The sequence below is a fragment of the Myotis davidii genome, unplaced genomic scaffold (genome assembly GCF_000327345.1).
Source record: "Myotis davidii unplaced genomic scaffold, ASM32734v1 scaffold539, whole genome shotgun sequence".
NCBI classification, from domain to species: domain Eukaryota; kingdom Metazoa; phylum Chordata; class Mammalia; order Chiroptera; family Vespertilionidae; genus Myotis; species Myotis davidii.
The window spans coordinates 498,070-514,564 of record NW_006290028.1 but is presented as its reverse complement, the minus strand read 5'-3'; the positions used below and the strand labels follow the sequence as shown (position 1 = coordinate 514,564).

Sequence of the window (16,495 nt, the reverse complement as noted above, 5' to 3'; positions counted from 1 at the left end):
ACAAAAATATATTTCATTGATTTTTAGAGAGAGGAAGGGAGAGGGGTAGAGAGTTTTAAACATTGATGTGAGAGAAACATCAATCAGTTGCCTCCTTCACACTCCCACTGGGGATGTGCCCGCAACCCAAGTACATGCCCCTGACCGAATCGAACCTGGGACCCCCCAGTCCGCAAGCCGACGCTCCATCCACTGAGCCAAACCGGTTTCGGCCATTTATATAATTTTTAATAAATGAAATTAGTGGCTAAAAGTTGAAGTTTTTGTAATTAGATAGTAAAAAAATTTATAGTGGGTTCTATGATGCTGATAGATGTTAAAAAAATTTTTTTTAAATCTTGTTTTAGGAAAATCAGAGACGGTGCCAAGCTGCCCTTTTATCTATATCGTCCGGAAAGATGTAGATGTTTACTCTCACATCTTGAGAAAACTCTTCAATGAATCCCATGGAATCTTTGTGGGCCTCCAGAGAATTGAAGAAGAATTGACTGGAAAATCCAGGAAAGCTCAGTGAGTAGGCTGCTAATAGGTGCTGCAGTGCACAACTAAATTGTGAAAAGCCAAATGAGATGCATTCTTGACCTTTTGCATGGTGGGTGGCCCTCCTGGAGAAATGCGGGTCTCCTGGTTCTGTTCCAGTTCTGTGCTATGCATTGTACGTGGTCAGCAGGGGAAGTGTCTTACAGGGAATGTGCAAATGGTGTTGATTGACTTGCTGGCTTGATAAGGTTTCTTTGCTTATAGTCCTACTCATATACTCTCCAAAGAAGAAAATTTAGATCAAATAAGCACCCGAGAGTCACTGAAAGAGGTCACACTATTAGAAGATTTTGAAATTAACACAAAAATGAATTTTGTTTTGTTTTTAAAGAATTACTATTAAGGTATTTTCTTGGCAAAAGACTAGAAAACTATTGTACTATTTATAAACTAGGATTGTTTGAGGTGTGGTTCATAAGTTAACTGCATCAATGATTTTTAGCAAGAATGCCACATGTATGATGTGTTCTCAGTACATGGGGTTCATGATGTTGATGTTTTATTATTACTGGTGAGGTTGACCTTGATCACTTGGTTAATGCAGTTTCTTTACTATGAAGTTATAGTCTTTCCCTTGGTAACTAATAAGTATTTGGGGGGAGAAACTTTAAGACTATGCAAATCTTCAATCACTGATTTTAGTGTCCATCATTGGCTCTCATCTGCAACAATATCAGTATGGAATCATGGATACTTACTTTATTCCGTGTATTGTATTGTATTTTACTTCTTTTATTGTTCAACTTGTTCCCCCTTTGGCCATTAAGAGCTCCTTCAACTTAGCTCTGTCTTTCAGCAAGCTCCTGTCACCTATTCTATCTTTCTGGTTCCAGACTCATCTTGGATGTCATTTCATTTTTTGTAGATTGGTTCGAGTGAGTAAAAACTACCGATCAGTCATAAGAGCATGCATGGAGGAAATGCACCAGGCAGCAAGTAAGGATTGTGTGTGTGTGTGTGTGTGTGTGTGTGTGTATGTGATAGTAATTAAAGTATTTATCTGGATATAAATACTACAAGGTAAAAGCTGATTGACATTCCAGTTCAAAACTCTCACTTTTCTATCTTAATTTTTTGTCAATCATCTTGAGTATGTTTTTCAAGTTAGAATGTACAAAGTTGACAGGTACAAGGAAGCCTAAAGGGCCAGATTAAGGATTTAAAAAAAAATAGATTTAAACAATGTTTTCTTTCTTTTTTTTATATTTTAATTGATTTTAGAGAGGGAGAGAGAGAGATAGAAACATCAATGATGAGAGAGAATCATTGATCAGCTGCCTCCTGCAGCTAGAGCCCGCAATCTGGGCATGTGCCCTGACCAGAAATCAAACAGTGACCTCCTGATTTATAGGTTGATGCTCAGCCACTGAGCTACACCAGTTGGGCTAAATTAAGGATTTTTAAAAATTTCATCCCCAGTTCTTTGACCTTGTTGATTTAAAGTCACCATAACCACGAGAGCCACGTGACTTCTAGATGTCAGATAGTCTTGTATAACATGGTGGTCTCAGTATTTGCTGTGTTGCAGTTAAATGTGCCACTTCTAACTTCAGGGTCTTGGTTTGAGAATCATTGATGTACAACAAAAAGATATGAAGCATTAAAAAAAAAATCTATAGTGAGAATGGTGGTCATTAGAAGAAACAGGCACAAGCTACAGAACCTGGTATGTTAAGTTACAACAATGAGACTGAAAGTTCCATTGCTCACTTAAAATGTTTTACGTTTTATTAGTTGCTGCTAAAGATCCAGCCAGCAGTCGCCAGTTCAGCAGCCAGGTAAGGGCACTGCCTTTGTCGTTGGCACTATTATGTCTTCCTGTGTCCTCGCCACCCACCTGGAGTGGCTTTGCAATCACTCTTTTTTGCAGCCCTCTATTCTTTCCAGGTAGACAGGCAACTCCTTGGGGTGGTAAGGATCTTTTTCAACTTCTATTGCCCCTTCAAGGCCTAGCATATTGAAACAAAGGATGTGCTTGATAAATACTTGTTGAGTTTTCAGTTCTTAGGGGAAATATAAATCCTAACCACATTGTGTCACCTGAGGGTAGAGCTGAGCTTTTGGAACCACTGCTTGGTCTCATAAACTGTACTCAGCTCATGAAACCAGCATTTACTGGGCTGCAGGTTCTCATCCTTTAGTTGGAGCTGGATGAGGACTTAAAGAATTCTTTCTTTGGTAGACTCTTTTAAAAAATATTTTTCTCAATTACAGTTCACATTCAGGATTATTTTATATTAGTTTCAGGTGGTTAGACATATAATTTACGAAGTGATCCCCCAAATAAGTCTAGTACCCATCTGGTACCCTACATAGTTACTACAATATTAGTGACGACATTCCTTACGCTATAGTTTATGGCAGAATCGTGTGTGTTTTTTCACATCAAGAGTTTATTGCCCTAGCGGGTTTAGCTGAGTGGATAGAGTGTCGGCTTGCAGACTGAAGGGTCCCGGGTTCATTTCTAGTTAAGGTCATGTACCTTGGTTGCAGGCTCGATCCCCGGCCCTCATTGGAGCTCATGTGGGAGGCAACCAAATGATGTGTCTCTCTCACATTGATGTTTTTCTCTCTTTCTCTGTCTCTCCCCCTCACTTCTACTCTCTGTAAGAATCAATGGAAAAATATCCTCAGATGAGGATTAACAAAACCAAACCAAAGAAGTTTACTAAGGGAAAGTCTATGGCAGAATCTTTTTTTTTTCTTTTTAATATATTTTATTGATTTTTTACAGAGAGGAAGGGAGAGGGATAGAGAGTTAGAAACATCGATGAGAGAGAAACAACGATCAGCTGCTTCCTGCACACCCCCTACTGGGGATGTGCCCGCAACCAAGGTACATGCCCTTGACCGGAATTGAACCTGGGACCCTTCAGTCCACAGGCCGACGCTCTATCCACTGAGCAAAACAGGTTAGGGCCTATGGCAGAATCTTGATGCTATTCAAACTCAGTCATTTATAGGGAATGATGCACTGTTTCTCAAGTCAGAAAGCATTTATTTCCCCCTTACAAATAAGCTATTCTGTGTTTGTGCATAGAAGGGTGGTGAAGGGAAGAATGTATATTTCTAAGGGCAAGTTTGTTTTGGGGTCTTATATTGGGTTTGGCTTTTCATAGACTATTTCCTAAACTCCATTTCCTTGAATATCAACTTTATAATTTTTGCTTTATCTTTATATTTCTCATAATATTACTGAATATTTTTCTAAAAATCATCTCTCCTTTATTACTCAAATAAAGCCTCTTTCTAAATCATATCAAGATCATGGGTGTGATTGAGCTAGTTATTAAATATATTTTTGTTGGTTTTAGAGAAAGAGGAAGGGAGGAGAGAGACACAGACAAACATCGCTGCAAGAAAGAAACATCGATTGGTTGCCTCCCTTAAGTGCCCTGATTGGGGACCAAACCTTCAGTCTGGGCATGTGCCCCGACAGAATTGAACTGGCGACCTTGTGGTTCCTGGGACGATACTCAACCACCTTAGCCTTATCAGCCAGGGCAGCTGTTTTTTTCTAATGTACATTAAACTAAGACCACAACCATTAAAAAAAAACACACGTTAGTTTGCATTCCACCTTCTAAAATTCTCTCACTGGCTTTGGGAAACCCTGCCATAGGAGTACTCAGTAAATGTTGACCATCATGTGATTCAAGCCCGGCTTGGTTCCTGTGTTCTAAGAGTAAAAGCTGGGAATGTTTTCAGTCAAAATCGTGTCTCCATTTCTCCCTTAGGTGTCCATCCTGTCCGCCATGGAGCTCATTTGGAACCTTTGTGAGATACTCTTCATTGAAGTTGCCCCAGGTGAGCATGGACTCTTTCTGTCAGCATCAGAGCTGTCCCCTGCCCGTCCTCTTTGTCTTTCCTGTGTGTTGTGATGGGTGCTTTGTTGCCTAGGATGCTCTTTTCCTCAGCACAACCATCAGCGAGCATTAATGGCAGCCAGAGAAGCCTGTCGCTTTGTCAGGTTCTGCAGAAAGAATCAGGCAGATTGCCTCCCAGAAACCTAAAGTGTTAGGCGGATGACCCTGGACCAATACCAAGAAAACAGACAGTAAACTAGTGTGTGAAAGGGGTGGTCGTCGATGTTTGTGTCCCGGATGGTCCAGCTTCAGAAAGTTTTAGGAGAAGCTGGGGGAGAGGCACAGTGGCTTCCTCACAGCTTGCAGAAGGAACTAACCTGCCAACAGCTGGATGTCAGACTTCTAGCCTCCAGAAATGTGAGACAGATTTTTTTTTGTTTTGTTTTTTTAAAAAAGGAAATGGAAAAGAAAGTTTTAGGGATTTGCGGAAGGGTGAGGCTGTGGGAAGCAAAGTCACTTTGAGTTCTGTTGCTAATAATTGTGGCAGGGAAAACTCTGTGTGTTAACTGTCCACTTTGAATTAGTCTGTTGGTCTTGAATTAAATTGTGGTCAGTACAGTGTCCTGGAGTGAGTGGGCTGATGTGGGATTGCTACAGGCCGTTTTTATTTTTAAACATATTTTATTGATTTTTTACAGAGAGGAAGGGAGAGGGACAGAGAGCCAGAAACATCGATGAGAGAGAAACATCGATCGGCTACCTCCTGCACACCCCCCACTGGGGATGTGCCCACAGCCAAGGCACATGCCCTTGACTGGAATCGAACCTGGGACCGTTCAGTCCACAGGCCGACGCTCTATCCACTGAGCCAAACCGGTCAGGGCACTACAGGCCTTTTTTGTATTCTTTTAAGGTTCTATGTTTGCTCTTATCCAGGAATAAGTGTTAATAATCTCTTTGCAGTCCTAGCTGTTTATTCATCTGCTAAGGAACTGAAAAATACAATTTCTTGTTGGTATGCCTCTCTGCAGTAGATTTTGTGTGTGTGTGTGTTAATCCTCACCTGAGGATATTTTTCCATTGATTTTTAGAGAGAGAGGAAAGAGAGGTAGAGAGAGAGAGAGAGAGAGAGAGAGAGAGAGAGAGAGAGAGAGAGAGAGAGAGAGAGAGAGAGAGAGAGAGAGAGAGAGAGAGAGAGAGAGAGAGAGAGAGAGAAAGAGAAAAACATCGATGTGAGAGAGAGACATTGATTGGTTGCCTCCTGCATACACCTCAACTAGGGCCGGGGAACTTGCAACCAAGGTACGTGCCCTTGACCAAAATTAACCCAGGACCCTTCAGTCCATGAGTCAACACTCTGTTCACTAAACCAAATAGGCTAGGGCTGTCAACAATGTTTTTATTGTTGCAAATGTAGCACATAATCAGTACCAGTTCCTAAATGGCTGCTACTTACATAGCCATTGAGTATTGACTAGTCATGAAGAGTCTGGAGGCTGGAGTGAGAGTGGTGGTGGTGGTGAGGTCTGGGCCTGTATTCAACCCTTTCTTTCTTTTCTATTTTTTAAAATATATTTTTATTGATTTAGAGAGGAAGGGAGAGGGACAGAAAGATAAAAACATCAGTGAGGAGAGAGAGGGTCATTGATTGGCTGCCTCCTGCACATCCCACACTGGGGATCAAGCCTGCAACCCAGGCATATGCCCCGACCAAGAATTGAACCCTGACCTCCTGGTTCATAGGTCGAAGCTCAACCACTGAGCCACACCCGCCAGGCTGTTCAACCCTTTCTAGGATTCAGTGAAAGCTGTTGCTGCCTGACACAGGACGTATTCCATAAAAGCCCGTTTGCTAGTCCAGTCCTTTATTCAGGCCCACGTGTATATACTCATTTAAGGGGGATACCCCTTTTCTACAAAGCTCGTCTGCCCTACATCCTCTGTACAGTGAGAAAGTGGAATTGCCGCACATGAATGTGTGATGAGAGTCTCTCCCTGCAGCCGGTCCGCTCCTCCTCCTCCTCCTTGACTGGGTCCGACTGCACGTGTGCGAGGTGGACAGTATGTTGGCAGATGTTCTGGGCAGCGAGAACCCAAGCAAACATGAGAACTTCTGGAACTTGGTAAGGACCTTGTGCAAGCTGGGCCTCCCCTTCTCCCACCTCAAGTCCTGTTTTCCCCAGTGCTGGCAGGCAGGCCTGAGGGTTGCTTACTGAGCCTGCCTACACTTGGCCTGGCTCTTCCTGTCTGTAATTATGGAAACACCCTTAGATCCTTTCTTCCCTACTCCACTGGAAAGTTTAGAACTAAGTTATCATGTTAAAAAAGTAATGCTTTGTAGACTTTCCAGTGAGAAGGGAAATTTGGTTTCTTTAGGCACCTAAGGGAGAGAAGACGTGAATATAAAATCGATGCTTGGGGTTGGGGGTTGGGTGTTGATGTAAATGAACTTGAGGGGTTGTTTTGAGGGGATAGAAATGCTCTAAAATGATTATGATAGTGCCCAACTCTGCAAACTTACTAAAACGAATTATATACTTAAATAGGTGAGTGTTTATAGTGTGTAAGTTATAACTCAATAAAGCTATTCAAAACAAAAAGATTGATGATCCCAGAGTCATTTTGGATGATCAGTTTGTAAGTCATGTGTGCCCGGGATGTGCATGTGTATGTATGTGAGAGCAATACTTTTTCCACTCACCTCTACTGACCTGTGACCCAATTGGGAGGGACGAAGGAAAGGGTTGCTAGTTGACCTGAATAATGGAAAGTTGATTAAATTTATAAAATCTGGAATTCAGGTCAAGACTTGTTGTCTTTGAGGCTATTTTGGGGCCTTTGGTCCAGGACATCAGTACAGCTAAGGGGAGAGCCTTCACTCAGGAACTATTGGGTCCAGATTTTTAATCTGATTCATTCATTCACTGAGATTTCATTGAGGGCTACTCTTTGCAAGGCACAAGTATGACGAAAGAAGGCAAAGATTTCTGCCCTTGTGGAGACATTTCCTGCACAGGAGGTAGGAAGTAGAGAAACAAGTAAAGCATGTACCATGTCTAATAGTGACGGCTTTGGAGAGACATAAAGCAAGCAGGGAATTGCGAGTGGGAGAGGGAGTCAGAAGGAGCTGAGGAGGGGAGCTGTGCAGATGAAGGGAGGAAGGGCATTCCCAACAGCGGGGCCTGGAAATACTGCGTCCGTCAGGCAGAGTGGGACGAGGACGGCAAGGAGACCAGTGAGCCGGGAGCAGCGGGAGCAAGAGGGAGAGTTGGGGAGTTAAGGACAAGGCCAGATTGTAGAGGACCCGCTGGGCTGTCCTAAGGATGTTAGCTTTCAGAGAGGGAATAGCTAACAGAGAAGAACCGTGCTCCGTGGTGCCACACTGCCCGGTTAGCATTCCAGCTCTGCCTCTTACTAGCTGTTAGGTCATGAATGAGTTCCTTCACAGCCTTCAGTTTTTCATCCATACAGTAGAGATAACAACACTTACCCATGGGGCTGTTAGGATTAAAGTAGTTAAAGGGCGTAACTGTGTATAAATTAGTTGATAGATATAGTAAAGAGCTTCTGTTTTATTCCTGGGTCAGGTGGGGTAAGGGGGATGTTGGAAAGTTGAGCAAAGGAGCGCCGTGACCTGACTTAGGCTTTGGAAGGCTCTTCTGGCTGCTCTCCTGAGGACAGGCCAGGGCACGGAGATACCAGAGTGGAGGCCATGGTACTACACCAGGCAAAGATGGGGTTGACTTGGACAAGCGCAGGAGCTGGGCACAGGAGCTGGTGAGAAGTGATCAGGGTCTGGATGCAGTTTGAAGACAGTGGTAGGGTTTGCTAATGGACTGAATGTGGGTGTGAGAATAGAAGAATTTGGGAAGATCAGGCTGGTGAGTTGGAGGTGACCGGTGCTTGCTTTTGTAACCGTTATGATGCCTGTGAGAGCCAAGTGGAGATACTGACTGGGCGGTAGGAGAGGTGAGTCTGGAATTCAGAGAAGGAAGGCCGGGCTAGAGAGAAAAATTGGGGACTTGTCAGCATATATATATATCCTTGGCTTTTTTTTTTTAACATGACATCTGGTAAAAAAAAATTGACTTTTACGTATATGCTTGTGTGCAGTTACTGTTGATTTTCACTATCCATGATAGGTCTGTACAGGTGCCTGAACAGTGAACTGGCGATTGCCGGACCACTGCTTCTAGGGGAAATACAGACCCTCTGGCCACAACCGTTTTGTCAGCTGATCACTATATAGTCCTCTTACATGTTTGTTTAAAGGCGCCTTATTTAAATTGTGTTGTTGACTCATTGACATTGAACTCACGCCAGCAGCACTGTACAGCACTTAGTGCCTGTACGAAGCTTATCTATCATCTTTGGGGCACATCACACCCTTCTTTGCACTTAGGGACCCTGCATAGCAATTTAGCACTATGCTTGGGGGCCCAACAAAAAGTATAAAAAATGCAATCTTGGCACTAAATAGATTGTGAGAAAGACACTTGTGTAGTGTGAGAGCGGTTACAAGAGGCAGAGTGCTACCTTGTTCGCTCAGCTGGAAATGTGCGCACCAAGTGACTCAAAGTGATTGCTGCTCTGCACGTATCCGCAAGTGATGGTGATGGCACCTTGAGGATTGATTTTGGGGTTACAGATAAATTTTAGCAAGTAGGCAAATTTAGTGATATGGACTCTGAATAAAGAGGATTGACTGCACTTACATCAAGTGTATGTATATATATGTATGTGTATTTGAACTGAAACCTTTATGAACCAATAATTTATTTGATACCTCTGATATTTTTTGTTTCATTTATTGTTTAAACTGTAATGGGTTACACTGTCAGTTTTTTAAAATATTTTTATTGACTTTAGAGAGGAAAGGAGAGGGGGAGAGAGAGAGATAGAAACATCAATGATGATAATCATTGATCGGCTGCCTCCTGCACGCCCCCTACTGGGGATTGAGCCTGCAACCGAGGTACATGCCCTTGACTGGAATCGACCCCGGGACCCTTCAGTCCTCAGGTCAATGCTCTATCCACTGAGCCAATCCAGCTAGGGCTCCACTGTCAGTTTCAAAAGCATGGTTCACCTGCAGCCGTGTCAAATTCGGTGCCTGCCCCCCATGGCAGGCATTGGTCCAGAGAGCTGCCATAGAGCCTCTGTGGCACATGGGCCCTGGTCCCCTCTGCTGGGCCTCAGGGATAAATTTGGCTACAGACACCAAGCTCCTAGACCTGGAGGCTGGGGTGGTGGTGGTTGGCGAGGGGGTGGGGGGAGAGCAGGGCGGGAAGCATGGTTCGGATTAAAGCCATAAGATTGGATGAGCTAGATTACCTCTGGAGGGAAGAAGCCATCACGCTTCCCCAAGGCTAGGAAGCCAGAATGTGGACTCTGGGGAGGGCTTCTGGGCCTCCCACGAATGCTCATGTTCTTGGGTGTCCCCCAGGTGACCATCTTGGTGCTGCAAGGCAGGCTGGACGAGGCCCGGCAGATGCTCTCCAAGGAAGCCGACGCCAGCCCCACCTCTGCAGGCATGTGCCGGATCCTGGGGGACCTGATGAGGACAATGCCCGTTCTCAGCGTACGTGGGGGCAGCCCTGCTCTGAGGGTCATGGGGGGTGGGTTCATTCGTTAAGCACAAGGGGTTCATGTGGTGATGGTGTCTCACTGCCTCTCTCCCTTAGCCTGGTAACACGCAGACCCTAACAGAGCTCGAGCTCAAGTGGCAGCACTGGCATGAGGAATGTGAGCGGCACCTCCAGGATGGCACGTTCGTCTCCAGCCCTCACCTGGAGTCTCTCTGCAAGGTGTGGGAAACAAGCCCAGGGCGGGTCCAAGATGTCTTCGCATAAGGCTTGTGGCGGCCAGCCCAGGGCTGGCAGAAACTTGGTCCTCCGTGGCCAGAGCTATCCATTCTCTGAGGAAGGAGAGGGCGTTCAGACCAGGTGCGCTCGCTGAGCTCAGGAGTTAGAGAGCTCCCCTGGAGCTGAGGGGAAACGTCTTTCTCCTCAGATCATGTTGGGAGACGAAGCTGCCTTGTTGGAGCAGAAGGAGCTGCTGAGTAACTGGTATCATTTCCTAGTGACGCGGCTCTTGTACTCTCATCCCACAGTAAAGCCCATCGATCTGCATTTCTATGCCCAGGTGAGTCAGCTCCATGGGGTGGGTTGGGGAGTAGGGGTCCTGGGGCTCTGCTCCCTGCCCGGTCATTTTCAGTGTGTGGCCTCTGCGTTGAGCCTTCCTGGAGAACTGCAAGGGGCTTTCCTTTGGCCCTGTTCAAGGGCCATCAGGGCTCCCTGCACAGTAGCCCTGCCAGCCCCCTTGAGTCTCTGCTTCCGTCTGGGGATTGACTGGGTCACCACCTTCCCACAGTCTAGCCTTGACCTGTTTCTGGGAGGTGAGAGCAACCCAGAGCCCCTGGACAACATCCTGATGGCGGCCTTTGAGTTTGACATCCACCAAGTGATCAAGGAGTGCAGGTAGGACCCGCTGTGCCACCAGCATTCTAACCATCTTTAGGTGGGTTCAGTGGCATTAAGTACATTCACAGTGTTGTGCAGCTGTCACTGCCCTCCTTTTCTAGAATGTCCTGCTTTTTTTTAAAATATATATTTTATTGATTTTTTACAGAGAGGAAAGAAGAGGGACAGAGAGTTAGAAACATTGATCAGCTGCCTCCTGCACATCCGCTACTGGGGATGTGCCCGCAATCAAGGTACATGCCCTTGACCAGAATCGAACCTGGGACCCTTCCGCCCGCAGGCCGACGCTCTATCCACTAAGCCAAACTGGCTAGGGCCAGAGCAGGTATTCTACACCAGTCCTCTCCCCGAAGGGTATCTCATCATTGTGATCAACGTTCAGCGAGATCGGAAAGGGAGTCTTATGCATAATGAGTCGGAGGTAAAGCTTTCCAGAAGTCCATGTATAGGAAGTACGTCAGGAAGCATTTACCCTCCCTTCTGGGCAGCCTGGACAAGTGGGTGTTGCACCAAAGACTCCCAGAGGGAGAAAGTGGGCACGGCAGCACACGGCCTTCCTCAAGCACCAGGTTCACTCTTCGCCTGGGTGGATCCTAGTAGATCGGGGCACTGGGAAGGGGCCCTCCCTCTACATGCTCTTCCTGTTTGGGGCAAAAGAAAGCCAAGGCTTCAAGAAAATGATGCTAGATTTGGAGAAATGGGTTTTGTGTCAGTATGTTTTTTTACAGACCTGTAAATATAGAGACTTTCGTTGGAGCTGGAAGAAGACACAGAATTTGGCTGATGGCAGGTGTGGGGGCATCTGAGTGGAGGAGTTAGTGAGAATGACTTAGAAAGGCATACACGTTACTGTTTGGCCTTGTCTCTAATTGGAAACAATAGGCATTCCTAAACATGTTGTCTGTTAGAGCAGCGGGTCATTTCCCACCAGCGCTTCCTTCATAGCCACGTCTGGAGTTTTAGGAACAAAATAGATTTGAGCAGAACAAGGAGGAAAGACAGTAAAAGGGAAAGCATCCTGTTCTTTTGGTGACAGTAGGAGAAAAAGAGAAGTGCCAATCAAGAGGGCTGGCTTTTATAAATGGCTTAGAAAACGGCATCACCCTCATGCCAGTTACACCAGGGAAAGAAAGATCAGGCTCACAAGCCCTCACTCTGGGCACCTCTGCCCTGGCAAGCAGGAGGATCTGAGGTTGTTCTGTTAGCTGTGAATCTTGGAGCTTGGGTTTTTCTGATCAGGAAGCTACTTCTTACCCCATTTTGAAAGAGGCGCTGAAAAGCAAGTCTTAGGACCTCATCCCAGGAATTGGGAGAAGGGCTGCAGTGTCTTTAGAGAGTAGCAGAGTTTTAGAAAGTTTCCCTCCTGGACAGGGAGAGTTGGACTTGGGGTCTTGCAAGCAGTTGATTTCTCATGGTTTGTACTGGTCAGACCCAAGCTTAGTTCCCAGGGGAGCCGAGAGCATCAGTCTGGAGTTGGGCCTGGGCTGGTGGTCAGGAAGCCTTGCTGCTGTGGGTGTGATGTCAGCTGGGTTCAGGATGACCCTGGAAAGCAATGAGGGGAGTCCTTTCTAAAGGCACTAGAAGGGAGGTTTCTACAGGCACCTGCTTCCCCCCAGGTGTCAACTATGCCAGACGCGAAGGGGCAGAAAGAGCTAGTGATCCTGAAGTAGAGCATAAAGGCTTGTGGAGGCCCCTGCTGAAGGGCCACGAGTTTGCCTGTTACCCCCATAGATGAAAGAAGTCAGGAATCCTTCCAGGGCTCATTTCCTCCCCTATGGCCTGCAGCTTCCCTTAAAAGCCAGTTCCTTTCTCTCCAGCAAAAGGAAGCAGGGAACTGGGCAAGACGGCAGCTTCCTGGTGCCCTGAAAGCCCTCCGCAGCAATTGAACTAAAGGAAACAAACAGGTCTTCCTTCAAAGGAAAGAAATAGGCCTGTTACCTGCTTAAGGGACTGTAAATGCCTTCAAGCCAAAAGGCTAAGGTGAGAGGTGAGTTGACATAATGACAGGTAGGAGAGAAGTGAGATTATCAAGGACCAATTTTACTATTCCCAGTATTTTTGATTTTATCAAAATAGCGGCCACTCGGTATTTTCGGCAGGGCAGTGCTATGAAATTTGTATTTGAGAACGAGCAATCTAGAGCATGGAGAATGGCAAGGCTGGTAGATCAGTCCTAAGGCCAATACAGTCATCTGTGTGGAAAGTGATAAAAATAGTTAACGTTTATTAGGTTGAGAGTTTTTATGGGCTATTTCACTTTATTTTGCATCACACCTTTGAGATAGGTGCTGTTATTTCATGCTTATGTTACAGATGTGGAAAGTGAACCCTGGTAAAGTCACCCTGCCAGCTCACAAGGGGCACTATTGGTATTTGGATCCAAAGCCTTTCACCAAAGTCCATACTGTTTGAATTAATGACTAACTTAGGAAACTGCATCTGCCTTAATAGTGTGCTCCATTCACTTTACTTGGGTTGGTTTTGCATTATAGAAAGCAACCATTAAAGTTTCTTTTCTCTCTCCCGATTTAAAAAATAGCCAAGTATTAGCTACAAAATACAGAAAGGCCTACACCAAGTAACAAATGAAAAATATAACCCAGAGTCACGCATAACTCAGAGTAAGCGCATTCGTGTGCTCTCTACAAAATGACCTTGGAGAGTTTACAAACAGGTGCTGATATTAATAGTTGTCTCCTGCAAGTGCTTTAGAGGGCTCTAGAAACGTTCATTTTTAACAGTGGTCCCAGATGATTCTAGATTTTGATTCAAGTGTGGTTTGGATGCCCTAACCAGTTTGGCTCAGTGGATAGAGCGTCGGCCTGTGGACTCAAGGGTCCCAGGTTCGGTTCAGGTCAAGGGCATGTACCTTGGTTGCGGCACATACCCAGTGGGGAGTGTGCAGGAGGCAGCTGATCAATGTTTCTCTCTCATCGATGTTTCTAACTCTCTATCCCTCTCCCTTCCTCTCTGTAAAAAACCAATAAAATATATTTTTTAGAAAAGTGTGGTTTGGAGAATGACTTTTCTTTTTAAAAAATACGTTTTTATTCATTTCAGAGAGGAAGGGAGAGGGAGATAGAAACATCAATGATGAGAGAATCACTGATTGGCTGCCTCCTGCACGCCCCCCCTGCTGGGGATGGAGCCCACAACCTGGGCATGTGCCCTGATTGGGAATCGAACTATGACCTCCTGATTCATAGGTCGAGGACCCACCACAGCCACGGTGACAGGGCCCTCCCATCCTTTTTACGCAAAGCACCTGTGGGGTTCCTGCTCCTGTCCCCCTCCTGTGGGCCATGGCGTCTCACCCTGACTTTCCTTTCAGCATCGCCCTAAGCAACTGGTGGTTTGTGGCCCATCTGACCGATTTGCTGGATCACTGCAAACTCCTCCAGTCCCACAACCTCTAGTAAGTGTGCATGGCACGCCCACCCTTCCCCCCACCTCCCAGGCTCTCGAGGGGTGAGCTGAATACCTAGAAGCAGTGTTGGGCTGCAGAAGGGGGCCCTGAATGGAGCAGACCAGGAGTCTTGGTCTCATCATATGTTTTATTCCAGTTTTGGATCCAACATGAGAGAGTTCCTCCTGCTAGAATATGCCTCGGGGCTGTTTTCTCATCACAGGTAGGAAGGCCCCCAGGGATGACAGCAGGGTGCTCTTCAGCATGCGGGTGCATTGGAACTGTGTTCCCTGAAGGCTATCGAGGTCTAGAGATGAGCCATCTTGGGGGACAATCCCAGAGCTCCACGGCAGCACCTAGACAGGCCCTCACGTCTGTCCTCCTTGGACCTTTGCAGCCTGTGGCAGCTGGGGGTGGATTACTTTGACTACTGCCCTGAGCTGGGCCGAGTTTCCTTGGAGCTGCACATTGAGCGCATCCCTCTGAGCACCGAGCAGAAAGCCCTCAAGGTGCTGCGGGTTTGTGAGCAGCGGCAGATGACTGAGCAAGGTGAGTCAGCCCTCCCCTCGGCATGGGCCTCTGTTCACACCATACCACCTAGACTGGAGAGAGGTCAGGAAGCGGCTGCCAAAAAAGGAAACTGAACACAGGAACATGACTGGGGAGGGACAACGAGCTAGGGATTCTTTGGGACCTAGAAGCAATCCAGCACGTTGCCTTTTTATTTTACTTCTTTTTAAAAATATATATATATATATTTTATTGATTTTTTACAGAGAGGAAGGGAGAGGGATAGAGAGTTAGAAACCGCTCTATCCACCGAGCCAAACCGGTTAGGGTACCTAATTCTTTTTAAAAATTATTTTTATTGATTTCAGAGAGGGAGGGAGAGGGAGAGAGAAACATTAGTGATGAGAGAGAATTATTGATGGGCTGCCTTTTGCATGCCCCCTACTGGAAATTGAGCCATGACCACCTGGTTCATAGGTTGACACTCAGCCAGTGAGGCACACCATCCAGATGAGCACTTGCCTTTTTAAAAATGTTACCCACCCACTTCCCTCATGCTTACTCCAAGAGGTCAGGGCTGGGTCAGCTTTGGGTTTGCCTGTCCTGAGTGAGTTGCTGTTGCTAGATAAGGCTGGCTCTGGGGAAGTAGGACCAGAGGTGGTTTGGAAAGAACAGGGAGGAAATGAAGTTTGCCCCTTCTCTTCTCATTGTTGCGTGATAAAAGCCTAAGTTATTCTTCCAGAGGCACTTGTGTGTTCATGACTGTGAAAGCATGTGGCATTCAGGACCCAAGGGATGATGGGATTTTTGGCACCTGGAACCATATTGGAAGAGCTGATCTGGGGGGAGCAAGAAATACCTTATTGCCACCCTGAAATCAAATCAGCTCACAAAGCCAATCCTGTTAGGGTGGGTCATACTATTGACACCAGGAGGCAATTTATAACCTGTTCTGCCGACCAAGCTGCATTTGGGCCTGTGGGGGAGACTGGAAGGCTGAGAGGAGGTGAGAGGGCTGCTCCTTTCCCAGCAGGGTTTAGGAATGATTCGTAGGATGAAGAATTCACCTTTTCCCTTTTTTGCCTGCAAAGTTCGCAGCATTTGTAAGATCTTAGCTATGAAAGCTGTCCGCAACAATCGCCTGGGCTCCGCCCTCTCGTGGAGCATTCGAGCCAAAGATGCTGCCTTTGCCACGCTGGTGTCAGACAGGTGGGTTCAACCAGTACCCACTTCCGGGAACTGTCTGGGAAATGGGAGGCTGAGGAGGTGGGCCTGGGACTGCTTTTCTGATCTCCGGGTCTGGCCTTGCAGGTTCCTCCGGGATTACTGTGAGCGAGGCTGCTTTTCTGATTTAGATCTCATTGACAACCTGGGGCCGGCCATGATGCTCAGTGATCGACTGACATTCTTGGGTGAGTCTCTTGGGGCTCTGTCCCTTAGACAGTTGTCACAAATGGACACTTGTGAAGGTTGGACGTTCTATTCAAGATTTCTCCAGTGTTTCCTTTCTGTTAAGCCCAAACTACAAACCACATAGAACCCTGTGTGCCAGACTTTGCAAAGTATATTTTTTGGTAATAGTTTATTTTGCAGTATTGTCAAACTTAGAGTTGTGAAAGTAGTTTAAGTGCCTCTACTTTTCTTGGTGCTTCTTAACTTTGACATTTGAAGAGTCAATTCAGCTTTCTTGTAGAATGTCCTCAATTTGGGCTTATCTGATGTTTCCTTGTGATCAGATTTCGATGTATGTG

The 16,495-nt window shown here is 46.1% G+C and overlaps 2 protein-coding genes across 2 annotated transcripts in view; one reads left to right on the top strand and one right to left on the bottom strand.

The window, feature by feature from the left end:
- NUP85 (nucleoporin 85kDa) overlaps positions 1–16,495 on the top strand; it is a 21,507-nt gene that overhangs the window by 2,777 nt on the left and 2,235 nt on the right. The window contains exons 3-16 of the mRNA XM_006762775.2: positions 348–510; positions 1,406–1,476; positions 2,275–2,318; positions 4,278–4,347; positions 6,348–6,469; positions 9,793–9,927; positions 10,031–10,153; positions 10,359–10,490; positions 10,719–10,825; positions 14,160–14,243; positions 14,392–14,457; positions 14,632–14,783; positions 15,836–15,953; positions 16,056–16,156. Coding sequence (XP_006762838.1) covers positions 348–510; positions 1,406–1,476; positions 2,275–2,318; positions 4,278–4,347; positions 6,348–6,469; positions 9,793–9,927; positions 10,031–10,153; positions 10,359–10,490; positions 10,719–10,825; positions 14,160–14,243; positions 14,392–14,457; positions 14,632–14,783; positions 15,836–15,953; positions 16,056–16,156 — 1,488 coding nt within the window. The remainder of the gene's footprint in view (positions 1–347; positions 511–1,405; positions 1,477–2,274; positions 2,319–4,277; positions 4,348–6,347; positions 6,470–9,792; positions 9,928–10,030; positions 10,154–10,358; positions 10,491–10,718; positions 10,826–14,159; positions 14,244–14,391; positions 14,458–14,631; positions 14,784–15,835; positions 15,954–16,055; positions 16,157–16,495) is intronic.
- The window catches only part of GGA3 (golgi-associated, gamma adaptin ear containing, ARF binding protein 3), a 17,836-nt gene continuing 16,102 nt past the window's right edge, over positions 14,762–16,495 (bottom strand). The window contains exon 16 of the mRNA XM_015563294.1: positions 14,762–14,858. Within this exon, the coding sequence (XP_015418780.1) occupies positions 14,832–14,858 (27 nt within the window). The 3' untranslated portion in view covers positions 14,762–14,831. The remainder of the gene's footprint in view (positions 14,859–16,495) is intronic.